Raw genomic sequence first — 27567 nt, 5'->3', positions numbered from 1 at the left:
AGTCTACTTAGACATTGTGTATAGATTATGACAGTGGGGCAATAAATCAATCTGTTCCTCTCAACTCATTCTTTTGAATTTTTTTATGTCTCATATTATTTAGTAACTGAATATAAAAGTGCAATCAGCCCCAAGAAGCACAGTTTGTAGCACCCGAGGAAGAGGTATGCCAGGCTGACAGGGCTCAGCACAGACCTAGCAGTTTCACCCTCACAAGGACCAACCTCATTTGCATCATTTCTGCAGGAAATTGGCAGTTAATTGGACTTCCTACTGTCAAACTTGTCCCTGCTTCCTTCCTCATCAAAAGGGCTTCAACATCCGTGCCTTGCCACCTTTCTGGAAGAGGAAGGAAAGCCACAGTGGAGCGGTGCCTGCCAGCAGCATCGCTAGGGGCACAAGCCCACCAGTTCTGCTTGCCGAGCCCTGCCTGCGTGCGAGGGCTGTCGGGGACGGGGACGGGGGACTGGGGGGGGGCGCACGTCTCTGGCTTCTCCGGGAGGCAAAAGGAGAGAGGAGGGGAGCCAGAAAGAAACTCTGCATGTTAGCCTGTTACTGGCCCATTCAATACATGGGTACACAGCTGACAGGCACACACAGACACCAGCAAAACACAGAGAAGCTGAGTGCTCACCAGCGTGAAGGGGGTGTTCAGAATGGTGATCATCACATCGGCAACAGCCAGGTTCACGATGAAGAGGCTGGTGGCAGAGTGCATCCTTTTGTTCTTGATCACCACGTGGCACACCAGGACGTTGCCGAAGAGCGAGATGCAGATGATCACAGAGTAGGCTACTATCAGCAGCACCTTCACCATCCGGCTCTGGGACTCGCCCTCGTACTTGGTCCCGCTGCCAAAGTCTCCCAGGTCCTCCAGGTCCAAATCACTGTGGAAGAAGGATTGGTTAGGGAAGCTGTACAGTGTAGAGAAGAAGTTGGTCGTGTTGTGATTCTCTGCTCTCCAGAAGGGCTTGGAGATGTACTGCAAAGGGAACCACGTGTGCCTGCTCATGGCTTAGGAAGCAGAGCTCCAGCACTGCCCACGTCCCCAGGCAGGCTGCACGTTCCTATCTGCCCTTCTTCCTGGCAGCTCAAGTGCTGAAGTCAGTAGCTGCAGGAGGAAACACACACACTTGCATTTTAAAATCTGCCCCGTGGTTGGAAACTACATAAAAGAGTTGATAAATGGATCCTTCTTGCTGTGCTGATTACATGTGAGCTTTGCTTTGGGGACTCTCCAGCTGCTGTCCTTTTTCAGTCTCATGCGCCCTACATACAGAAGCTGATTCGGATGCTGAAATATCAGAGATCCCAAAACGCTTTCTCTCTGCACCTAGGGAGAAATCCTAGTGAGTATTTCCTTTTGGGCACTGTTCTGCTTCTCTCCTGCAACTTCTTCTTGGAAATCTGCTTTATTGGTTTCCCACATAGTCCTTCATCTGTCACATTTCTGTTTCCCAAGAGTTTTCACAGCTTGTCAGAATCAAAAAAGCAAGGGCTGCTGTTCCCTTTACTTTCCATCCTCAAAGTATCTCTGAGCTATGCGCCGGAGCAGCTTTGCTCAGAGGCTGAGTGGTCCCTGCTTTCCCTGTGATATATACAGCTGCCAGATGACAACCACGCACGGAATAGCCAATAGCATATCTCTCCCTAGCTTATCCCAACGTACTGCAACCCCACGCAGACGATGGGAGAGTCTGACGTGCAGATCTAGCTGAGCAGCAAAACAGAGGAGGAGTGGATGTGCCCTGATCTTCCCTGGCTCCTCTCTCCTCCTCTCGCCTTCTGGGTACCCGGCACAGCAGCTGCCTGGGGTGAAGCATCTTTACTGATTTGCAGCATTTGTATTTCTCTGCGTTCCAGAGTTGTAGCAGACAGAGAATGTCTGAGGATTTCTGCCTCCAGAGACCTCCCAGCTTTGTGCTCGCCACTGGCCCCTTCTCGCTGTCCCATGGTGTGGAGGTCAGTGTAAAAACTGAAACGCAACCTGAAGATGAGGACAGAAATTTCAGGGTTCTGCTGGGTGCCCAGGGAGGCTGCTGCCGCAGCCCAGCCGTCTGTGCGCTGAGCCAGGAGCGGGGGCAGAGCAGCAGCGTGGGTGGAAGCCCCTTCCCTTCTCCTTCCCTCCCTTTGCAGACACTGCCACTTGCAGAGCAGCTTCGGGCTCCAAGCTCAGAAGCAAAGAGCCGCTCTGGGCTACTCTCCTGCAGCGCTCCCACAGCACTGGCTGCTGGGCGGCTTGGGGGCTGAGCAGGGGGGGGCAGGTTTGCAAATGGAACTGGAAGCAAAAGTCACCTTCTTGTTTTTGACAAACTCGGCATCCCAACATTCACTTGGAGACACAGAATGTCATCTTTTGCTGTAAGTGTTTTCATCGTGCGTGTCTTCAGAGATGTCACCAGGCTTCTCTGCCCTTCCTCAGCACCCCAGACCCCTTGAGGCCCACAGCTGGCCCATACCTGCACTCTGCCCAGGGGCTGAGCCAGGCATGCCGCTGGGTCAGGGCACGAACCAGCAAGCGGGCTGTTTCATCTTTTTCTTCATAGCGTAAGGATGCCAATTAGCTCAGGCTTTTATCTAGAGGGCAGTAAATCACGTCCCTTAGAGCCGTAAAGGCAGAGGGCTGTGGCACGCATCACAGCAGAAGCAGGGCTCTTGCTGCTGAAGGAGGAATGGCAACCATTCCTGCCATGTCTTCTGGAGATGCAGGCTGTCAGAAACTGCTGCTGATGGCTTGGCAGTGAATGCCACCATGCACATATAGGCATATACATACACACACACCCTGTCTGACACAAATGTGCTCATTTGCCAGTGTTCCCTTCCATTTGTCATGCATTAGAAGGACAACTTGGCAGAGCAGCATTTAGATGCACATGCATAAACATGATCCTTTCCATTGCCCCATGTGCCAAAGGCATGATATTCCCATACTTCAGTATTCTTTGCAGAACTGTTTTATTCTGTCAAAGGTTCAAACACTTAAGCAATCACATGCTGGTTTGCTGCAGTTATTATCCACTCATGAACATTCTGAGCTGCTTCTAGCAGACTTCACTGTTCACCATGCATCATAATGCCTGTGCTGGCTCTTCTAAGTCAAACAGAGAAAGCGAGGGAGAAACATACTTTTTCAAACACATCCAGCTGAATTGCACAGGGTCAGCCTTTGTTTCTATAGGAGATTTTTGACTTTCTCGCTTTCACACCACTTGAGTAAAAAATTTTTGGAACTTTTCATTTTCATTAATTGATTTAGCATTTTCATTTCTGGTGCTTTTTTTGTGTCAGAAAGAAATGTCAAATTGCTGAAACTTCAGCTGAGATGAAGATCTATTCTCTGAATAGATCTAGTGTAGACCAAGTGTTACGAGGGCCAAAGAAATGGGCTGTACTATAAAAATTGAAATCCTTGTTTGCTCAGTAGTCTAGCAAATCTAAATACCAAAGAATCAAATTACTTAAAAAAAAAAAATAAACCACATACATTTTGTTGTAGTTTGACAGGGAAAATAAGAAAAGGTCTGAACTTCCCAGTTAAAATTTTCACTCACCAGATACTAGTACCATGTTGTCATCACTTGTATGTCACATCAGCATACTGATGTGACATCATGACTCAATTCCTGTCCCTGACCTCGTAAATGTACCTGGAATTTGACATGCACATTTTTAAAACATAAACTTGCACCTCACCAGTGCAGCTAACCCCGCTGCTGGGAGCGGCCAGGTCTGGCTCTGGAGGCTCATAGAAGTTTTGTCCCACTTGGGGACCTGAAAACACCAGATTATGAGCATTTTCACAGGTCATTGCAATGGTTCATTTTTCGTGGCATTTCACTTGCTCTTCGCCTTTCTCGCTCAGTGCAGCCTCCCAGGACCTGTGACACAGGACAGCATCTGGATAGAGGCAAGGACTGCATCGCCTCTGCTCAGGAAGGCCACGAGCTGTTGGGAAGGAACCACTGATGTTGCGGGTTCCTGGCGTCTTCCCAGCACATGCCTGTGGGGACTTGTTCCTTTCTGACAGAGATAAGGCAGATAATTCAGAAGTCAGTTCCATCGTACAGTATGTAAAAGTGTCTGGGGTCAAGGCTACTTACCCTTGCTCCTTAATTTAAGCTAATTTTAAAGAAATGGCTTCCACAGGCAGGATTCATCTTCATGACTGGTCGGTACTTAACAATTAGCCAAACCATACTAGCAATGGAGTCTTTCTCCCCACGCTGTATCTCCACAGGCTTAGCAGGTATATATATGAAAATGTTTGTCGCTGTCTGCACCCGTGAAGATGTGAATAAAACATCTTCATTACTGGAGTACTGAGCTTGCAAAGCTGAACAAAATTGTCCCTACGGGTCTCTGCAGATTATTATGCTTCATATTTATGAGGTATGTAAACACCTTATAAGAGGGCATAAGAGAAACACAGAGAGTACAAGGCCATCACATTATACATTTTCCTAATGCAGAAGTTCCCATCGGGCTCCAAAGGTGCATTTTTGGCTGCTTGTCCACGTCTCTGCCCATCCTTCTCTGAGCTCCGTTGCTGGTGCCAAGCACAGGCTGGCGGGGAAAGGTTGTGAGAGCTGCTCGAGAAAAGGTGCTGCTCTGAAGCTGCTCCCGCTTTTGAGCCATTCCTGCTTCAGAACATGTAGGGGAGCTTCCCGGAGCAGCCCGCAGGGACACCAGCCATGCCTCTGAGAGCACATTACGACAAAACCTAAAACAAGGTCTGCTGCTGCAATAATAAGATTTCTGGCTTGAAAAAGAAAATGTCTCCGCTTTGCCATTCAGAGTAAAAAGCAACTGGAGTAGAAAGGAAGTTTCAGTGCTTGAGCCTTGTTCAGAGGGAGAAAATTCAACAGCTAAAATTCCCAAGCCTGAACGAGCTGAATGAGGAAAAATAAATTTAATGTGCCTGTTGCATTAGCCAGCCTTTTGAAAGAGTCCTGTTCCCTAGAGAAGCTAATTGTTTACACTTTTCTGTTTTAAATACAGGTTTGATAAACAACAGAAACAATGAGAGCTACATATTATCTCCTAATTTTTTTTTCTTTCACTCTAAAGGTGGATTATAAATAACAGTTTGAACAGTCCTTGGAAACCATGATCTGGGAACTTTTTCTTTTTTTGTGTTTGCTTTAATGCACTGAGGACACTATTCCTCTTCATTCGCAGTGACTAGTGCTGCTTTTATGACTCAGAAAATGTGAGAAGAATGGGCACAGAAATCTTGCAGGACATTTCATGGACTTGATAATATGACTTAATAAATAAACCATGTTTACCAATAATGGAGTGAATACCCTAAGTAATGAATTAGACAAGGCAGCGCTGTAATTCAGGCAGATGCTAACAATTCAAAATCACAAATATATTTAACTTAGGGGCTGTTTACTGTGCAGAACAGCTTAACATCATGGCAATAGCAAAGCCCGCAGCAGACAGGGAAAGGCAGGCAAGATTTGGCACGCCTGGACGTGCTCAGCAGCGGCGTGCTGCCACCGTGCGTGGTGCGGGGAGGGCCAGAGGGCCGGCAGCCTGCTGAGACCCTGCACCGTGCCTGCCAGCCCTGCCGGCATGGCTGCGACTGCAACCACAGCTGGAAACAATGCTCCAAATGGCATCTGATTTAAAAGGTATTCAGAGCCCTTTTACCCCGTGAGGTAGTAGGTGTAGGTACACTGAGTGCTTTGGGGAACACTTTTCCATGCGGGTACACCAAGGTTTGGCTCCTGGGGAGGAGGAGACCTGCACAGCCTGCAGCACTGGGCAACACGGTCCTATCTGTGCCTTCCTTCTTCCCCACTAACATTATTCACCACAGGCTTTCTCTTGTGTCCCCCTCTCGATATGTGAGCACCATTGCAGATACAACCCAACTTTTACAAAATGTTTTTACTAAGAGTGGACTTCTGGGTGAAATCAGAACATTTGCCACCCTGAAATAATAACAGCTGCTAACATATAAATTGGAAACACTCCCTGACAATTAACTCCTTCCATCTCTGCTTCATGGCTATAAAACTGATGGGTGTGTTTGGTGCAGATAAGGGTTATTTAGAGACTCTACAAAGTCCACAGTTTGATCTTTGCATTGTGAACACTTACAAGATTCAGTGCAGCCCAAAAACGGGCCCCCCTTCTGTTAAGTGCAGCACCCCACACTCTTGTCAGAGCAGTTCAATTCAGACCTGGGCAGGATCCCTGCAGCTGTGACCTGCGAATGATCACACATCCTACCTGGCATCTGCCAAGCTGTCTCACCTACCAATCAATGCCCCGTTTAATTATGGGGACATGGAACTAGAGCTCTTCAATCATCTAGCATCAGTCAGGGAGCTGGCGGCAATGTCTTTGGCTTTCAGGACAGGCAGTGGGGGGCTGTGGGCCTTGACCCACAGCCTCCCCCGGCAGAGCAGCGCTGCTCTGGGGAAGGGCAGCCCGACAGGCAACACTGGCAAACCTGGTGCTGAGGTGCTCTCAGGAAGGGAGGGGGTAGTGACTGCGGAGAATGGGGAGCGCTGAACTTCATGGTTGCTGTTGCCTGTGGTGACATACCATTACCCACTGCCAGTGTTACCTCCAGCACCGTCAAGGACCTGCTAAGAATCAAATAAGTGCCGCAGCATGAACAAGTGAACAACTTTGTTCTCCCATCTCAGCAACCTGCAGTAAAGAAAAGAGGCTTTTGGTAGGAAACACCTTACCGTATTCCTTCTTTGTTTCAAGTTCTTTCAGCCCCAACTGTCAGAGTGAAAGGTGTGTTTTAGTCATTGCTTTTACTAATTCTCCCTTAAGTACACTGAAATAAACAGCTGCAGCGCTGTCCTTCCACTCCCCTTTTCGTGCTTGGGCATTCAGGGTCACTCTGCTGCCTTCAGCATCACCCAGGCATGACACGAGAACGTCACATATGCAGGGACAGTCCATCAGTAGGTACTGCCCTGTGACTTCGAGGTTGGATGTCTGCAAGACAGAGGGAAATTATTTAAGACAGTTGAGCTATTTGGGCTGCCACTTCTCAGGGAGCCAGCAGGAGGTAAAGCCCGGCATCTCCCCCGTAACCTGCTCTTCCTACTGTAGGATTCTTGAACCAGAGAAGCCAAATCCTAGCTCAGCATGTGAACTCACAAACTCCTTTCCTGAAATCCTTATGCCCATTTACTCCCCTGTGATACCCACCAAGCTGCTTGGGAAAAAGCCCCTTCAAGGTGGGGGACTTCTTGCAGCACACACTTGTCCAAGAGCTTGCGCCGACTCACTGCAAATCTGCTGCAAAACTTTCCTTCCAGCTAATAGGGCTGAAGGGGAGACGGATGACTTTCTTTGCGCTACTGTTAATTGCAAGTGAAATTGCCAGTTCCTTCTACCATCAGGCTCGTCGACAGGTGCAGATGAGGCAGAGTCCACTATTAAGAAAACACATTATACGGAACAAGCTCTGCAGGAAAGGCAGACCTATTCCAGCCAATTATCTGGAATTGAAACGGATGCTGCTCTGGTGCACGGCGAGCCGAGCCAAGCTGGGCACTACGTCCTCGCCGGCACCCAGGCAGTGTGCAGAGGCTCAGCTCCCTGAATGGCAAGGCTCCTCTCACATGCATTTGCATCTGCTCTCCCACCCGCTTTGGCCTCCACATTGCTGAGAATTACAACGCCTACAGCTCCGAGTGCTCCAGATCATGCCCAAGGGCCAATTCCAGCCCACCAGCCCCACGTGCACGGAGTGATCAGCGTTTTCCCTCTTGAAGCCAGGAGGCGATGGGCTGCCTGCTCAGCCGGGAGCATGGCTGGTGCCCACAGCCGTTTGCTCAGCACCTGGGGTGGGCTGGGGGCCCTGGCCCACTGGCACTGCCGTGATGCCGCTACTGCAGCCGCACCTGGCAGGGCTCGAGTTAACAGCCGTCCATACCCTCTTGCTTCTGTGGAGCAGCAGCACCAGTAAACAGGGTGATAAAAGAATCATGTGATGCGAAGATGCTCAGCCGAAAGGGAGTGTGTGGAGCACAGTTTGTTTAGTCATGCCAAAGTAAACTCACTAATTACTTTCAGGTCCTCCTTGAAGTGCTGTGCTTTCTTCCCAGTGGAATGAATTGCCCTGAGGTAAACAGACACTGTAAAACTTCAGTGTCATCCCCCCCCCCCCCCCCCCCCCCCCCCCGAGAACAAAAAATTATTCTTTGCGGGGAAAAATATGAAAGAAAGTGCTGGGCACAGACTATCTGCCAATGTACATAACTAAATACACCCTCCCACCCCCCCAAAACAGCATTTGAGCTTTTATTCTCACAGCTTTCCTGGGAGGCAGTGAAATACAATTCCCATTGAAAATAGGAAATATGATCTGCAGACAGAGGAAAGGCACAGATGATCAGAGGACCTGTGTGGGATTACCCAGAACACAGATGCCTGAGTTAGAAGCTGACAATGACTTCTTCGGATACTCTGGACCAGCCTTTCCACAGCGAAGACTGACACATAAGCAACCTGTTAAAACAGGCACTGTGAACCAATGCGGTGAGGAACTACATGACCTTGTGATCCAAACAATGTACAATCACAGGCCAGATTTTGCAAATATAACTAAAAGAAGCCATGCACAGCACCCTATAGATTTATCCTGAAGCACAGCCTGGAACAGCACAAATCTTTCCAATATTTTGTGCTAAGAGACACCTGAATATGTTTGCTACTTTCTTTTTGCAACAGCAATTGAATTCAGCACAACCTTTTGTCATTTAAGAGAAATATGTCCCTTGGCACCCAGAGCATCTCTGCAAGCAGGTCCCTGGCAGGCTGGTGGAGCTGGACCACAGCTGCTCTCTCATCCTGAGGGGCTGAGGGAGCCCGAACCACCAGCCACCATTTGTCTAGGTCGCTCGCAGCCTTCCTCATCTCAGCAGGACTACTTGCGAAAACAAAAGTCTCTCCATTGAATTTCTTCTCAGAGGAGTTTATATTTGTTCCTACTGGCTCACTTATGGTGGGGTCTTTGGAGAAGGGGACGTGTGTAAGTTATCACATCTTATTGCCAAATAAGCACCTTTGCTTTAGATATCCAGCACCGTTTCTGAGAAGGACCATGGCTCCAAGGGCCCTCTTTCACTCCTTTCCCAGAGAGCTGCCTTGGTGAGGTGTGTGTCCCTGGCCCGGAGAGGGGGAACTTCCCAAACCCATAGTGGGAGTAAGCTGTGGCCAATTGTCTTTATAAAGCTGGGTACAAATGTACCTGACAGGTTTTCCGTGACTCCTCTAATGTATCTGCAATTATTTCTAATTCAGTGTGCCAGACACACAGCAGAGATCAGCCGTAGTACATACAGGTCAACCACAGCAAAATGCTCAAGTGGATTACAGGCACATAATTCTAAGCAGTGAGAAAGTACAAAATTATATTTTAAAATTTCATGTTATTTCCTATTTCCTGTCACTATGAAATGGCTGTAAAGCAAAAACAAGGCAAAGCAGCCAAGGGGCACACTATCAGTTCAGGACATGAAATTTGACATCTGCTAATCTGGAAGATTTGCTCTTGACAAGGAAGATTTGATTGATACAGCAGAGACAAGACATACAGAGGAGGCATCACTGGCAATGCAGCAGCTCCTGATCATAGTCCATCAGGAGGTGTAAATGAGCACTGCCAGGTTTTGGTAATGTGTTTTCTTCCTTTGAAGAAAATTTGATACCCGGAGAAAAAGCCAGACAGCTTGTTCTGGAGCCAAGTCCCATTGGCAGAGGCAGGCAAATTGCTGTGGAAGCTTCTGTCATGCCTTTTTTTTTTTTTTTTTTTCCTTTAGTTTGAAGAAAACTCCTCTTGGAGGGTGGGAAGACGCACTAGCCTAAAAACTGTTCTGAAGTTTCTGAAAAATAACAAAAAAACCCCACCCTCGTCTGACTTTACTAGCAGCTACAAATGTTCTAATGGGAACTGAGAACCTCATTCCTTTAATAAGTGATGCAGAAGATAAAATATTATTTGAAAGGAAAAGTGAAATAAGAAGCCTTGAAATGCTTCTGAAGACTCCCTGGAGACAGGCATGACACGAGCCCTGAAACGCACAGCTGCAAAACCCATCTGTGAAGGGTGGCTGTTTCAGAAAGTGACCAGAGAGTAGGTGGTGGTCTGCAGGTTCTATTTGTGTTCTGGAAATGCTGCATTTTTCACTGAAAATCTGAATGAAAGCTGCGACATAAACGTAATTCATGCCAATCTGAAATTTTAGCTATGGACAACAAATTCTACCCCAGTCAATTAAAAATATAATTTTAAGAAAATCTTGTTTTCCTTAGCAAGCAAATATTTCTCTACAAAACCAATAATTTTCAATTTCAGTCTCTTAAGCCAGCCCATGGTTACTGAGTTTGGCTGCTGCCAGCTCATGAAGGTCTTGCTATGGAGCTGAAAGAGGCAAATGGCTTCAGAGGACACAGCCCTGCGCAGGGAGCACGTCTTTCAAGGAGGAAAGTCACAGTAAAATAAGTGAGAAGCCAGCAATGGGCTCATCTCAGGTATGTGGGAGGTAGCCCTGGAAGATGCCTGCCCTGGGATAGCATTGCTTCCCTTCACCTGGGCTGCGCTCACCTACCCTACAGCGTCCTTCTACATCCCTCCTGCCCCAGGCATCTCCCACCGGGATTCTTTTGTCCTTATAATCACAGTCTCTTTCAGTGGCTCTTATTCATTCTGGGATACTTTGGGGTTTGGGTTTCGGTTTGGGGGTTTGGTGGGGTTTTTTTTTCATTTCTTCAAATATCTCAGTGTTTCAGAGGCTAAGTTTTTGAAACACCAATGAGTGTTCCAGCTTGGATTATTTTGCATTTATATTACAAAAAAAACATTCCTTGCGTTCCGTCCCTTCTCTTTTCAACTGCACTTCAGTCAACTCTGCTCCAAGAAAAGCAGAATTAGCCAATGCTTCATTTTCTCTTCTTAACATTATTGCCACATCCCCAGCCCCACTCACTAAAATTCCTGGCTTTCAAGGAAAAAAATTTATATCTACTATTCCCTTGAATGCTAGATGCTGCTTTCACATTCCTGAGTAACCTATGAACTTCCACATCTCCTTTCAACATCCAAAAATTCAGGGATGGAGACAGCACACACTCCAGAAGGCAAACCTCACTCTTTTGCACACTGACGGAGATGAGGGCACCATCAGTAGGATCTCCCTTTCCTGAGAGAGAGAGACATCTCCAATGCTCTGCGCTCCCAATGGCTCATGGGCAAGCTGCAAGCTTCCCGTCAGTGTTTTTTACTTTGGTGCTCAAAAACTGGGCACGAAAAAAGGGCCTGTTAGCTGGAGAAAAAAATTGTCGGGATGTCTCTGTAAGCATCCTCCTGCCCAGCCCAGCAGCAGGGAGCATATGGACGCAGCGGGATGCAGCTCCACGCTGCAGCTCTTGGAGGAGGGGGCAGGTGGCTTTAGGGGGTTGGTGACCATCTCCCAGCTAAACTTTACCACCTGCTACCCTGTGCCTAGGCATCTCTATGGAGATGTAAGCCAACTGCAGGAATCAAAGTAAGACCCCACAGCTTCACTTCTGCACCTGATCAAAGGTTTATGGTTTTAACAACCCATTTCTCACACCAAGCCATTTCAGAGCGCAGCCCATCCGTAGCTGCATCAGCCACACAAAGAAAGATGTTACTATGATACAAGAATGAGCTGAAACATCCCCAAATTGCTTTGTTAAGTAAAATTACACAGCTGCTACGTTCTCTCTATAACATCCTAGTTTTCCTCTGCTTTGCCTCTGGGAGCGTGCTGCCTCTTTTTTCTCATTCTGGGGGAGAAGGCAGGTGGGTCACACTAGCAGTTAGCTCAGAGAAACTGCGAGAAAAATTAGGAAAAGCTAAAACGCAGAGCCTAAAACTCATTAACTTGGTTTTGGCTTTTGGAGATGTTTTCAGTGCATTTCTCCCTGGGTGAGAGTGTGGAGGAGCTATTCCCATGCCTCTTGGGGGACAGGAACCGGCAACCCCCCACCACACCGCCCACACAGCACCAGGCTCACCCCACGGCTCCCACTGGGCTGATCCCACCCCGAGCCGCATGAACTTCCCTGGAACTGCAGGCTCCCTGAGCTGCACAGCAAAGTGCAGGTGGCAGCAAGCATTTGTCTTTTGGAACTCCATACAAAACTTGGATTTGAAAGAAAACAGGACAAAAAAGACGCAGAGCGTATGTCTCACCTCCCCTGCCCTGCTGGCCACACTGTTTTGGATGCAGCCCAGGGTAAGATTGGCTTTCTGGGCTGTGAGTGCACATCCCCAGTACCCCCAAGTCCTTCTCCACAGGGCTGTTCTCAACCGCTTCATACCCCAGCTCATACTGATACTGGGGGTTGCCTGGACCCAGGTGCAGGATCTTGCAGTTGGCCTTGTTGAACCTCATGAGTTCACATGGGCTCACTTCAGCTTGTCCAGGTTCCTCTGATCAACATCTCATCCCTCAGCTGTGCCAACCACACACGAGCTTTGGTTCTGCTGACCCAGCTGGTTTCACACAGGCGACCCCGGGAGCTTCTCTTCAGACATTTTCTCAGCTGCTGCCCCTGCTCTGCAACAGGCAAATTGTTCCAGCAGCCTCCTGCACCCGGCTCCCTAGAGCCGGCTCAGTGGCTGGGACAAACCAACCCCCGTGCTGCTGGCATCTTCCCCCCCAGAGGTAGGGGCAGCTGATGCCAAGCGGTGGGCCAGGGCCTAAGAGCCCCCACCAGCAGCTCTGTCACCTAGGGAGCTGCAGGAGGCAGGGGACTCACAGGTGTCAATTCCAATTAACTCAGCTGTGGTGATTTCATTGCTATTTTCAATAATCTTGATTGAATACTAAGTGATAACTTACTAAGTACATTGGGATAAATTAGTCTGTCTTTGTTTATCACTGATTATTTTCAGGTGGACCCTGCAGTTCAGGTCACAGTGGTCCCCGTCCTTCCCACCTGTTGCCCTACGCAGCCATTCACTCGCCCCCTTCTCACCCAGGCTGGAGGGGGAGAATCGGAAAGGAATGTAAAAGGGGCTGAGATAAGAACAATTTCATAGGTAAAGCAAAAGCCACACACACAGGCAAAGCAAACCAAAGAATTCATTCACCACTCCCCATGGCCAGGCAGGTGCTCAGCCATCCCCAGGACAGCCGGGCTCCATCACAGGTAACAGGGACTTGGGAGGACAAATGCCATAATGCCAAATGTCCCCCCCCCCTCTTCTTCCCTCAGCTTATATACTCAGCATGACATCCCATAGTATGGAACACCCCTTTGGCTAGTTCAGGTCACCTGTCCTGGCTGTGTCCCCTCTCAATTTCCCGCACCCTTCCAGCCCTCTTGCTGGCAGGGCCCAAGAAACTGAAAAGTCCTTGACTTCATATAAACATTACCCAGCAACAAACAAAACCATCAGTGTGCTACCAACATTGCTCTCACACCAAATCCAAACCACAGCACTGCACCAGCTACCGAGAAGAAAATTAACTTCATCCCAGCCAAAATCAGGACAGCGCCAAAGGCAGGAGATACTTTGGTGCTGCCCCGAACAGGGGAGATCAAGCAGAAGGGCTACCTCAGCAGTGACTCATGTTGTAGGAGAAACTTCAGAGGCAGCCTGACATTCCCAGCTATCTGTTCTTCCTGCCCCTGGGTGAGCGCAGAAGTAGCAATGCACGGAGCTGGAGATACTGCCTGGGGCAGCCTGGCCCTGAGGAGCAGCCGGCAGCTCTGCTCCCACCAGCACACCTGCCCTGCAGGCCGGGGGCAGATGGCCGAGCCCACCAGTGGCTGCTTGGCTGCCGCAGGAGCAAGGCTGGAGCACTGACACCGCAGGCATGCGTCTCCCTGCTCGCTAAAATGGAGGAACCGCTCTGTTTCTGAAGTACCACCAGTAATTTGATGTGGTGATTTGCTACAGGCATGATTACAGTGCGCAAGCATGGTGTGTTTATAAAAATTACCGCATAAAAATATTACCAAGAGTGAGCACAGCTGGGCCTGATCCAACTCTCTGTTGTGCCAGTTGCACGTCTGTGAAAGCCTCCCCAGTTTCACCCCGCAGGGTATTTCTGCCAGCCCACCGTGCACATGGGAAACCGTCCCTTTTCCAACGAGCTATGCTGGTGTTTTCTAGATGACAGGCTGGCGCGTTGCCAGCAGCTTTAAACCAGGTAACAGCTTCAGGAAACCAAATCCTACCTCTTGTGCTTCTCTTTGCTGACAGGTGAATCCATTTTTCCCGACGCAGTGCGCTGGGTTAACGGCGGGGATCCCCGAGCCGTCGGACTCGAGGCTGGGATGCGCTGCAGCCCAGGACGGCCGCGCTGCGGAGGCAGCCCGGCGCCAGGCGGCCCGCTGAGCGCGGGGCGCGGCAGCACGCGGGTGAGCCCTCTCCGCCGCCGCACGCTGCCCTGCACCGCCTGCCCGCAGAAAGCAGAAGCAGCGTTCGCTTCACAGCGTTCGGGGCGAGAAGCCCGCAGGGGCACAGGGAGGAGCCCGAGGAGCGTGTGGGAGCAGGAGCAAGTGCTCTGGAGCGAGCCAGCCCGGGGACCTCAGCTGTGCCTGCCGCGATGTGCCGAGCCCTGTGCCCGCTGCCTGCCCCGGGCACCCAGCGACGCACCGCAGGCTGCAGCCTCCACCCAGGGCGCTCAGCGGGCTGTAGGCATCAAAATGCTCTCGAGGAATGGGGCTTACCTGACCGCTCAGCCTGTAGCACAGGTGAAGCTCGGCCAAGAAAGCATCGCCCCCACCTCCGGCACTGCTCTGCCTCTGGCTTCCAACCCTTGATTGGTGACAGCACCAGGTGCTTCTGCAGTCCCACCACCATCATCTCCAGTCACCTCCAACTCTTCCCCAGTAAAACACCTCCCCCTTTAAAAGCTTTCTTAAAATTATTTTTTAGTTCTGAGTAACTGGTGTGTCAAAGTTCTTGGCAATACTGTAAATTACCAGTGATCAGCAGAGCAGAAATTATTTGGTCTTGTTTTTCTCCCCAGCATGCAAGTATTCAAGAAGAGTTACATGGAAGGGACTGAAGAAAAAACAGGTAAGCCTGCTTATCTTTCTCTGTAATGTGATCTATGAGAACGAGTGAAAAAAAAATACAAAAAAAAAATAATATCAGAGGCTTCCTTGTAACTTGTGCAGCTAAAATAGGGGACAAGAAGAGCATTTTCATGTTGTGTTCCCTGTGAAGCAGAATGAACACAGCTCAGCAAGACCCATTAGCAAGCTCTGAATTATTCACTGTCCTGGAAGTAACTACTGTAACAATATAGGCAAAAATGTTCTGAAAGAGAGATAAAGCTGTTCTTCTCCTTTACTGAGCTATTCTAGAAGACTAAGGACTGAGTCACTGAAAATAGGAGTTCATTGCTGCAGGAAAGCACATCTTAGGGAAAGAAAAAGTTACCGAGTGAAACTCTCCTAAAGGTTTTGCTTTATGATTCAGTCTGGCAAGACCTCATATGCCTCCAGAAAACATTTTTTAAAAGAGCGTCATTCATTTCTTTCATACTGGTGAATTTCAAACAGGACTGATGCCACTGGGGCTGCAGTCATCATCATAACTAATTTCCTACAAGGACTACAGTTGTGTTGAGGAATTTCTGAGGCTCTCAGCTTAGAAGAATCGCTTGAAAGGAGGGAACTGCAGAAGAGGAAGAAATAGCATTTGAGATTGTGTTACCTCTTTCCTAACAGTCAGAAACTGAAAAGAAATGGGAGAGTTCCTATCTGGGAGGTTTCCAACACAGACTACAACTTCCTACAGTTTTTCTTTTCTGCTGCTGCTTACTTAAATTAAGGAGCATCTCTTCAGGTTGGACAGACTCCAGCATTAAACAAATGCAGCTTCTCTGAGGGTTTATATTCCCTTTGCTCATCACAGCTCATACAGCAGTTGCAGCTGTCCTGAAATCAGCATGGGCTGGGGGCGAGGGCAATTCTGGGGAGTCAATTAATCTGTTAGAAATGTTGCTCCCCATTCACTTCTTAATTATTTGATTTTTGACTCATTACAACTTTACTTTGCAGGTCTGTGGTGACTTTGGAGTCGGTACATGAGAGGAATAAGGGAGGAATGAGCAGAGCTGGCCAAAGTCACGAGCCACTCACATTCTGGAGAAGCCCTGGGTCTCTTCAAGTTCATGGAAGAGAAAAGGATTTGCATTCAATAAAACAGGAACCATGTGATTCTTCTCTGAAAGAATTCTCCTGCAGCCTGGGCACTTGAAGAACTGCTTGCTCTCTAGCAAGGCTTCCTCTACAAAATTGCCAGTTAATTATTCATCTCCATAAAATGAGCGCCTGGGACTCTCTTCAATGTCTTAAACTAAGAACAGCTGTGACTACATTAGTGGTAGTGTAAGTGGCAGTGTTAGCAACAAAAAGGGGGGTTTGGAAAGGTGCAGTACTCTGCCCTCAGCCTTGGAGCTGCTCATCTCGCTGGCTGTGGCTCTGCTACACCAGGCACCATCAGGATACCACTGCGGAGCTGGGCATTAGGGCTGGCAAGGTGTGCTGCCTTAACCTGCTGCTGCTGCTGGCACTGAGGAGATGGTGACTGAAAGAAGGAAGATCACCTGGACAAAGGTGACTTACGTACTTGCTGTCCTGTACAGGTTTCCTTTAGCTCAGTTGAGCTGGAAACTGTTTGCAAGCATAAGACTAGTTGCAATGATGTCCCAGCAGCTCAAACGATGCTGACCAAGGATGAAGCCAAAATCCAGAGAACTGCACCTAACTTCACAGAAGTAGCTTAGAGGTGAAAGCTGTTATTCCTTTCTTTACCTCTAATCCTGCTCCCTTTGAAATGAATAGCATTCTTATTGTCTGTGCTTTCCTAAAATTTCCCAGAATTCAGCCCCACGGAAGACAAAAAATAATAATCTGGCTGGGAACAGGATGTCTTATTTTGTATACTTGAAACAACAACACCTCTAACACTGGCCAAAAAAGATTTTATGTGGCTGACCGCTGGCTGGGGTGTATCCAATTTGCACATAAATCTTACCTCCAGAAGGTATTATGAATTTTTAATTATAGACAATCTGAAGCAAAGTAGCTCTGGGTTACATCCAAACTTCTCCCAGACTGGGCAGAGGGTTCTGTGCCTGGCAGACTTGTAAAGCCCTTCAGCCAACTTAACAGGATAATGCTCAAACAGCCTTGAGTCTTGAATGGGAACGGCTATTAGTACAAAGTTATTATTACCAGTAACAGCACCTTAAGTTGCTGAACCTCAGATGCTAGTACAGAATGTCTCCATAATTAAATATCGGCTCTTTCTGAGTCACATTGGAACATTTGCTGTGAGTCAACCTGAAGCAAAAAAACAAGCCCTGCAAACAAAGGATGCCTTTTTATCCCGTGATCCATGGTTGTGCCTTGACATGTGTTGGGCAGTACGCTTCTGGAGCAAATGAGGAGCAGCTAGAATTGCTGGAACGTAAAGCAATAATAATCATGGCCAAATTTTCAAGAATGTTGAAAAGTTCCCTATGTGTATAAAACAGAAATCAAGGAAAGTACTTCAGCATAAACATTTGTTTAGGGTTTTTATTTGGTTTAGTGCCTTTTTGCTATAGAAAAAACAGGCCAAGTGAAGATAAAACCAGCCCTGAACTTCTAGTTTCCACCTTGGTCAGTCTGTTACTAATTAGCATCTTGGAAAATAATGATTTTATTTCCTGTTTTCTATGCAGCCAACTTCTCAGAGCTGAAACACAGGGCTTGGAAGGTGTACTGATGTCTGTCTTAAACGCTTTGACAGCAACGAAAACCCTGCCTTCCTGCCACTGAGCCACCTCCTTGCTAGTGTACAATTGTGCCTAATAACACATGCTTGCCAGCAGGTATCTTGTACTTGCCCATATGAGGCATCTTATCCCTGCCTGACTTGATTTTTACTTAAATATTAGAGAAGAAAGAAAATATATATAGGAAGGAGATAAAGCAGCAATCTGTAGGACTGTGAGATACATCGTAAGGTTTCCACCTTATCTAAGCTATGGTTTTGCTTCTTAAGTGATCTTTGCCAAGATGCTGCCACCCATCATGACAGGGGGAATCTGCACTTGGGTTTCACTCACCGCAACAAGAAACAGAAGTCTGGGAGTTCAGCACTTTCCCTTATCTCTGTTCTGACACAGCTGCCTAGAGCCCAGAAAAGGGATAAAACAGTTTTTCTAGAGCACATTCCTCACATTAATATGTTGCTAAATTTTATTCTGTTCCTTGAAAACTAGAAACAAAACGTGTATTTGTAAACTGATGGCATGTTTTGACTAGCTGCAAAACTCAGTAAGTTCTTTAAAACATGATCTTCCTTAAGTAGCAGCAATCTTTTCCTAACAAGTGTAAGGAATCAGTCATTCCCTCCTCTACCAGACCTAGAAGGCTCCTCAGGAGCTGGTCAAACACCAAGCCATGATGGTAGGTGCGGAACCCGGCTTCCCCAAGCCATTTGCTGGTGTCTGATCTCTTTCTAGGAGTCTTTATGTTTTGGAGGGGAATCCTTGGCTTCCTCCACACATGGCTTTGTTTTGGGTACTTGCATCTGGTAGCTGATGACACTTTGCCAGCAGACGATGGAGTGGGCCACCTCACAGGTGTCTCACGGATGCATGAGCTAAATTAAAATCACTCCTTAGGAGAGGTCTACTTGGAAGCCACGCAAACAAACTGCAATTCATATTTCTAAGGCTCCACCAGCAGCCTCCTTCCCTTCTAAAACTCCTGCAGGCTTTCCCTCAATTAATTCTCTACTTTCTGCCTCTCTGAACTGTGCTCTGCAGTTTTGCCTAATTAGTTTTCACGAATCCTGTTTTGCCACGGCCAACTGACTACTACTGTAACACATAACTAGGGAATGCCAGGGAGGAGCTTACTCAGCAGTAATAAACCAAATTGTTTCTGTATGTCCATAATGTTTTAGCATCAAAATGCCAAATGCAACAGGTAGATGACCTCCTGAAGAGATTCTTTTCTATCACATAAAGCAAATATGAATCTCTCAGAAGCCCAGCTGGGCTCTGACACTCCCAGGATCGTGCCCTGCAGCGGGGAGTTCGTTGTGCTGGGCAGCCCAGTGCAATGAACCCAGTTGACATTTGCTGTCTTTCCATTCCACAGGGTGACATTTATTTTCCATTACCTTAGAACAAAGCATACAGGAATCTGCTGACTCTCCTTCATTCAGTTTGGTAATTTACATATCTCCAGCCTACAGAAAGCTGGGCAACCACCTTCATCTTGCAGTCTAAGGACAGACCCCAGAAAGATGCAGATGAACATACGTCAGTCCTCAGGTGGGGTTCATCCAACTTTAAAATGCCCTATTTCCATCTCCCCTGAATGGCTCAGCCAGCTGTATCTCCAGGCATAACTTCTGGAGCAAGCTTTCGATCGTTATTTTGGGTAGAGCATTCAGGTCTATAGCTGGTTTCCTAGGAGGAGCGCACAGGCTGGTGTGTGCAAGATGTGTCTGGGTAGGCTTTAGCATTAGGCTTGATCTTTGTGTAATGGAATAGAAAAATCCACCTCCATGGTTACCTTTGTAGCAGCAAGCATTTCGTACACTTACAGTCTTACTGTCAAGCAGCGTGAAATCTCAGCTGCTGCCAGGCCCTGGAAGTCTGTAGTGCTTGTTAGAACACACGCTTTGCAATCACAGCCCAATTACACAGCAATGCTGCCGCGGCGTCTGGAAATGGCACTGGCTGAGCAGGCAGGCGAGTGCCTCAACAGCCATTGCTGCTTGAACTTTTAAAAGACTTCTCACCAGCAAGGGAAGCTCATAGCTCATTGCAGAGCTCTTAAGAAAAGGAATTATTCTTGACATGCTCTTTTGCAGAGTCACCCGTGGGTTGAAATGGCTGAGAACAAACGGCAGGTTCCCAGGCTGCGCTGAACATTTATAAATGACACTGGTTTCTGCATTAAGTGAAAGTAATCTAAAAGCAAGCACCAGAATAAATATGTATGGCTGCCAGGTGAGCTGATGGTCTTACTGTGTTTGCAAAGCAGTGAGTAACATGTGAGAAAAATGCCTGATTATCCACATTGTACTGTGGGATAGAAAGAAAATGGTCGAGTGAATGAACCTGGGACTTCATTAATCCAGTCTAGATTTAAAACTTTCCATTTAAGTGACAGCTAGATAAGGTCTGAGAGCTTAGCCATCAAGAGGCAACAAATTGTCTCCATTTCAAGTGTGGGAGAGAGAATCTGCATCAGCAATTGTTTCAGAGCTGTTAGAGGAATTAGTCTGGCAGGCAGAAAGTGGTTCTGTTTTACAGAATTCGCTTGATTCCTCAAGAGCTGGGCAATACTCATGGCATACATCACCAGCCCTGGTCTCTCTAACACACGCTTTGATAACTTCCTGGGCAGTGTGTGAGCACACGTGCATGCCCTGTGCCATCAGCACCATCATCCCCTCCACTGACCGCAGGCTCTCAGGGTTACAGGAAGGCGTCCAGCTACAAACAGGCACCTAATGCATAATTGAGGCGAGTCTCATTTTCCCTGATTAACAACATACACTTCCCAAATATTTACAAAATCATAGATGCGGCATTGTCATGGCAACACGCTTTTAAAACAAATATGCTATTTTCCCAAGACTCACAATTTAGACAGAAAAGGCAGGAAAGCTTGACATTACAGATGACCCAAAGAGCCAGTTCAAGGTGCCTGTAGACCATAAGCAACCCCTGGGAGAGGTGGTCAGCGAGGCAGGACCTGGTGGGTACGCAGGGGTGGAAACCACAAAGCAGCACCGAAGCAGTGAGGTTGTGGAGAGTCAGTTAAATAAAGCAGCAGAAAGCAGCCCAAGAGAAACGCATTACCAGGGAAGCCATACTGGACCGTGCTCACCTCACTGAAGAGCTGACAGAGATCACAGACCAACTGCAGCGGTTGTGTGGCTCAGGAGACAGGTATCTGATGGTTACTGAATTATTGCTCGCAAGACTGACTGAATATAGGCAAAATCTGAAAAGGTGTTTGGTTTGATCAGGTTTGATTTGGGCAAACTGGAATGAGAAGAATTTTAAATCCTGGTTCCATTTCACTGGACTATTCAAAATCTGCCAAATCATGGTGTGGTTTTTGTATCAGCAATACTGATGTTCCCCTGAGTAAAAATGAAATTGCTGTCTGTAACACAGCATGAAATGCCAACATTACCTGTTTAAATTCTTACAAAATAAAGCAGCTCACAGCAATATAGTCCTGAAGCCTTGTGTAAGCTTTCAAGACGCCAGCTCACTCCTTATAGTCCCCTAGGTTACAGCATGTAGGCTTAACCATCACTTCAACTAGACTGGTGCCCCATGGCATTTCCACCCGTTGCATTACCACGGCTGAGCTGCACATTTCAAGACTCCCTTGCCCACAACACTTCCACTTCTGTTGTGAGCCTTGTAGCGCCTTGTGAGACTTGAGTCTTCAGGCTTTCAACACGCCAACTTACTTTGACAGTGATTTTTCAGAGTTCCTCAAAGAGGTAAAAGCTGTGGCCTTGTCTCACATACTGAATCAGTGGTGACAGCGGTTGGATGCTATGATGGATTACCAGCCTTTTGGGAATTTGCTGACTAATGAAACGCTGTAATCTGTTTTATCAAACCTTTGTACAGCTTCACCCAAGGGAAATCATGTAACTCGGCTATGGCACCAGCAGCAGATTTCCCAGAAGGTTCCTTATAAAGCAACAGTAAAACCTGGTATTTATTACATGTACAATTCAGAATTTCACAGCAAACCTGCCAGCCTGCAGGTCCCGCTCATTCCAGGGACAGAACAGCACCCATGAGCAAGCCATTCCTGAGCTGTGCCCTGGAGTGTTAACAAAGGCATAGAAGCCATGGCTACGATACCCACAGGTGGTTCATCACACACTCGGCTTCTCAGGCTGGCAACCAGCAACATCAAGGGACGCCAGCTAGTTCTTCCAGCCTGATTCATCATGAAACACCTCCAAGCTCACGAGCTCTAAAGGCTGCAGAGAGAAAACCCAAGAGCTACAAGCTATCCCAACACAAGGCTGACTGCCAAATCTTTCAGCAGAGCACAGGTGGGCAAGGAGGTGGCGGGAGGGGCGCAGGCTGATGAGGAAGGGGCAGCCCTTGTGCCCAGACAACAGCTTTGCCTTAAAATGTTCCCTGGCGCTGCCCCAAAGGCTGTCTTGCTTTTGTGCCAATGGCTGCAGAAAGGGACAAACTCAAGGCCAAGCTGATGTAGGCTCTAGCCCTAGCCTGACCAGCTGACCACCTCTTTGACCATCAGCAAGTCAGGGATTTGTTCCTCAAGTAATTTTCTGGTATGAAAACAGGCACGCGTGTTCCTCCTGCCTTACAGTTTGTTTAGATAGCCAGCATTTTTAAATAAGATATACGCTTACTCTCTAAGTTTCAGATTGACAGGAGGGATTGGGTAAATCTCCAGAAAGGCAAAAAGGTAAGAGATGGGGGGGGGGGGGGGGAGAACTTGTGTCAAGACTTTATAGATCTCTGGTTTTTTGAATAGTTTCAGTTATACCTTGCAAAAATCACAGGAAACATTCCAGTAGCATCAAAACATCTTTGTAAACTGAAGGGTAATTCCCATTTTCCATCACAAACACCTTTTGAAAGAGAGGTCATAGTTTTGACATAGATCTCCCTCAGGATTTTAGAAATCGGAGCTGGAATGTCTGTTTCTATTTTACTGAAGCAAACCCTTTCAGTCAGGAACTGACTGCATTGTCAGTTGGCTACTTCTGTGAAACAAAGAGATTACAACTTAAAAGCATGCCATACCTTGAGAAATGGGAAAAGGTCACACTTGCTCAGCTTTACAGGGAGCTGCACACATGAGAGCACGGCAAGAACTTCATGCAGGACAGGAGAGTGCACAGCACCCGGGGGAAGGCGGGGGACAGTGAGGACCCTCCACTCAGGGCCAGTGCAAAAATGAGTGTTTGCCCATCAGCATCTGTGCACAGGTTCACAGACATGATGTGGAACGTCTAGGCCAAGGCCCAGATTAAATGGAACAGCAGCTCTCTACCCAGGAAGGATGATTTCTTTTGCACCGAAAAAAAAGGAAGCAGAAAGGATGCTTTCTGGGGCCACGTGCTGTTTGTGACCTACTGACCTGTGTGCTCACAGAGTATTGGTGAGAGAAGGCTGAAGAGTATTTCAGCCTGATGCACCACTAACGAGCTCCTCTAGACCAGCCAGAACACCGCAGCACTTGCAGTTACATGCAACCCAGCTAACAAGCCAGTGTTTTAAAATCCACCCTGCTGTTACACTTCAGGGTTGAGTTGTTTTTTTCTTTGATGTTTTTTCTGTGATGTTTAACAAATTGAGAGTTTTTACATAGGACTAGTTTAGGTTTTGCACAGCCCACCCACACCTCACTATAAGTTGCTCAGCCCACTGCATCCCAGCCACGGCGATGGCCGAGTTCTGTACAGTGACCGATGGGCGAACACCAAGGCTGGAGTGGCTGAAGCTAGGAGGGGTCCTGGCTGTTACTTGTGACTTAGGACCTTGCAGTATTTTGCACTGACAAGCAGAGAAGGAACCTCCTCACTGACAGCCTGAACCTCCCTCCTGCAGCAAGTGTTCTGGACACGGACTCTGGCACCCCGGGGGGGGGGTGGGGGGGCAGGGACACACTGTGCTCTCTTGGCATCCTGAGCTTCGGCCTCTGTTTCTCACAAAGCAAGTCAGCCTGACCAAAAGCAGATGACTGTTCTTTGCTTACCTCTAAAGCAAAAGCTTTTATTTGAAGAAAATAACCTCTAAATATGAAAAATAAGGGTCTGACAGGAAGGTCTTCAGGCAGGGTTTTCTGTAAGCTCCTTACAGTGAGATCCCAGTACTTCCCACTATATCAACATCCTTCAGCACACAAAGACAAGACATCATTTCTTTGTTATTCATGATGACACTGAATAAGAGAACTTTTCTCTTCTGTGCCAGTCAGACATGCTGCCAGCAGCACCACACCTATTTAACTGTCCCTTATACAACAGGATTTTTGCCCAAACTCTCTCATGATGGACTGAATTACCCCCTTAGTCTTCCTCTAGGACTCATCTGGGGTAGGTGACTGTTCCACCTCTCCAGTCCTTTCCGGGGTTAAAGAACGCAAAATGAAACCTGTCTCTCAAGAACACCAAAGGCTATGAGGTTTACAAAAAACACCTGCTGAGTATTAGATATACTTTCCCAAAAACAGAAGCAAAATGACGAATTGATTTCAAAGACAGCCTGTCTTTGAATTTTAACACCATAAACACTAATTTCCAGTAATAGCTGTTTCATCAGTCACATGCCCAGTCCTGCTGTCCTCACATTGCCAGAATAGTCTGTGACTAAATTCACCGATTGTTTCTGAGGCTAATGCTTTGGCAAGTTTGGTACTTTGTGTATACGTATTGCCTTATTCCTATATTCCATAAGCTGGAAGCCAGCTTTTACTTCTACTCACACCCATCCCCTAACTGTGATCTGGCAGATTTCGGCAGCTATTGTGCTTAAATTCCTTTCCCACGGCCATATATATGCACATAGCTCCAGGCTTATAATCACTCCTGTAAGTCGCCGTGCCAAAAAAATTATAAAGCACTGTAAACAGTCCATATGGTAATTATATATTACAAAGCAAGCTGCACGTTAAGCCACACATTTAATTCAGGACCAAAGACTGTATTACACTTGAAAAACATTCAAATCCTTTTACTGACAATTACCAGTATTGGGGGGGGGTGGGGGGTTATGGTGTGCCTTAGGTTAATTTGACATTAACTTTTGTGTTTTGAGAAGAAAATCAAGACAGCATTTTATAGTTCCATGGGCACATCCAAAAGGTACCCTGCTTTTGACTTGCACCTCTCTGACACCCACAGCATGAGTGGGAGCATAAAGGAATGTCAGCTGAACACTCGCCCTGCACTGACGTGGAGTAAGGGTGCAATTGTCTGCCTGCTGAAGTAATGCAGAGCTGATGGTGCCGATTACTGAGCAAGATGACAGCACTAATAAAGGGATTTTCATCTCAGCCCCGCTGCAAACATCCAGCTGCTGCCACATAAAGGAGTAACTTGGCTTTGCAGTCACCCAAGACAGCCTGGAAGAGCGGGGGTAACTTTAAGTAGGTGAGTGATCATCTAGGTAAACTTCTGAAAAGTTTATCATATCTAATTGGGGCCTAGGAGGGGTGATACTAGAACTGCAGACAGACAGCCCTACCTGAAGTGAATGCAATAGGAAATACTTGCTGCTTCTTACCTTTATCCCATACAAAACCTGAGAGACTAGTTTTTCTATGAAGATAAACATCCAGCAGTGTGTATCACAGTGGGGTGGGCTTTTGGGGGAGGTTTTCTTGTTTCCCATAGCAAGTTACCTAAAAGCACATAATAGATGTATTTTTCTCCTTCTGTCCCTACATAAGCTGAGCCACCCTAATAGATTACCCAAGCAATACTAATCTTTTTCAGTGTGTATTATTGCAAACAATTTATCCTGAACCACCAGAGGATGGAGTTTTACCTCAGCTAGTTTATGTTGCACTAGCAAAAGAAGTGGGAACACTCGCATGATCTGCTGCCTCTGCTCAGCATGGGAGCTTTGCCGTCCCAGCACCTCCCTGGGGAGCAGCAGTGCCAAGACCCCCCTGCCACCTTGCTGCCTTCTGAGCAGGTGATTCCCTGGCAGCCATACGTGCATCAGTGATAAGCACAAACAAGACACCGTGGGATGCTCACAGAAGGCTTCGCTGCCAAAGCAAACATTTGTTCACAGGCTCCAGCTCAGAGTCACCAGAACTGTGAAGCATCTCTCCTCCTCCTCGTACCCCCACTGGCTGGGAGAGCCAGATTCTGATTAGAGGCAGTTGTGAAGTTGCTGACAAACTGTTCTCTGTCACAGTTTGTTGCCACAGCAAGTTTTAGCAAAATCATCTGATTTATCCAAAGCCTTCCCCTTCAGTTTTCTCAGTCCAGGATGGAACCACTTAGCAGAGGACACAGCCCTCAACACAACAGCCACTCAGCTGAGGCCCCTGGAGCGCCCTAGCTACCAACATTGCAGAGACCCGGCCACTGATGCTACACTTGGCCCAAAACAAATTACACTGGAGGAACTTTGGCAGCCTGCTGTTTATGGAATACATGCAAATTTGGAGACCCAGCTCCAGTCCCTGTGCTGCCCTGCTTCAGAGCCAGCGCTGAACCCAAGACCACCATCGCCCAGCTTAGTGCCCTAGCTACTGGCTGGAGAACTGGACAAAGGGTGACTTCCTTCTTTCTGCTTTCTTGGAAGAAAATAAATACATCTACAATAACTCTGTTGTCTCAGCGTGGGCTGAGTACATTCTTTAATCTATGTTTTCACAAGCCAAGGGACACGCACCCCCCTAAAGGTTTCCTGCTTGGTTCTTACTTCTGATGACGTAACTTCCATAAACGACCCAGGACAGGTGGGCTTATAAGTCTCTGGTTTGCAACAGCAGCTGAACCAGGGCTGACAACGAGCAAAGAGTACCCACATTCAGAGCATTCAACAGCCCTCCAGTTCCTCACCAGGCTTAACGAAGTGTAATGAAAGGAAATTAATGAGCTTTGTCCCTATTGCCAAAGGAAAGGACAGCTGTAAATATGCAGGGACCCAATATGAACTGAGCATGATTAAGTACGTTATAACTATTGTTCTGAATAAAATGGTGCTGTTATACCCAAATACCCTACAGCAGAGTCCCTTGTCATTACAGCTACTTAACTGGCTCTGCTTTAATTGCCTCTGAAAGCCACTCAGAAAGGATTTCTCTTACACCCCTTCAATTTAAAACCAGGAACAGAAATATGTAAGCACTAACCTGCATCCATTTAGATAATGGGGATTCTGTGGGTGAGCCAGTAAGACAGATACTTTATAGGGAACCGCTTAGTACTTGGAATGCAGGGTGACGTGAGCACATGGGCACAGCTGCCACTGGAGGATGGCTAGCACAGCCTGCAGGGTGGGCTATAGAGCTCTGCAGTTAGGCAGAGGATGCACCACCACCCCCCCGAATGTGACTCAAGGCCGCAGGCACCAGAAGCCAGACCCCAACCCAAAGGCACCCCCGGGCCAGAGGGGAGGCACTGTGTCCCACCCTCTCCTGGCTGCAAGCTGGCTCCCTCCAGCACCCAGCTCCTCTCCCCCTGTGGACTGTCATTAGCCACAGACAGCTGGCTCAGTAGACATTTATTTATCAGTACAGGCTTCTCCGTCTCTAACACCCATGACTCTGTGCTATCTAAAAGGCAAGGGTCCCCTTAGTACAATCCCTCATTACGGCAAGCCACATTCTCAAGCCACACTACCTCACACTCCACAGACTGCAGCTAATTTGCTCCATACTGCTGAATTCCACCTGAACTTTAGCTTTCTCCTTCACTGTTGCCACATTTGCCCAGACAAAACTGCCATTGCACCACAATGGGGGAAGCAGTCCCTGCCTTTTTCTGTCCCAATGGTAAACTCCAGCTCACACAGGACTGCATCCTTGGCTTGGCTCACA

At 47.6% G+C, this 27567-nt stretch overlaps 1 protein-coding gene across 2 annotated transcripts in view; it reads right to left on the bottom strand.

The window, feature by feature from the left end:
• The window catches only part of LOC308054066 (G-protein coupled receptor 83-like), a 61164-nt gene extending 33709 nt beyond the window's left edge, over positions 1 to 27455 (bottom strand). For both annotated transcript variants that reach the window (XM_080366271.1, XM_080366270.1), the window contains exon 1: positions 635 to 27455. In XM_080366271.1, coding sequence (XP_080222397.1) covers positions 635 to 1012 — 378 coding nt within the window. In that variant the 5' untranslated portion in view covers positions 1013 to 27455. The remainder of the gene's footprint in view (positions 1 to 634) is intronic.
• Positions 27456 to 27567: the final 112 nt, after the last annotated feature.

This window comes from Falco punctatus (genome assembly GCF_963210335.1).
Source record: "Falco punctatus genome assembly, chromosome: 15".
Classification (NCBI taxonomy): Eukaryota; Metazoa; Chordata; class Aves; order Falconiformes; family Falconidae; genus Falco; species Falco punctatus.
Note: the sequence above shows the minus strand (reverse complement) of the source record. Positions and strands in the feature narration are given on the sequence as shown.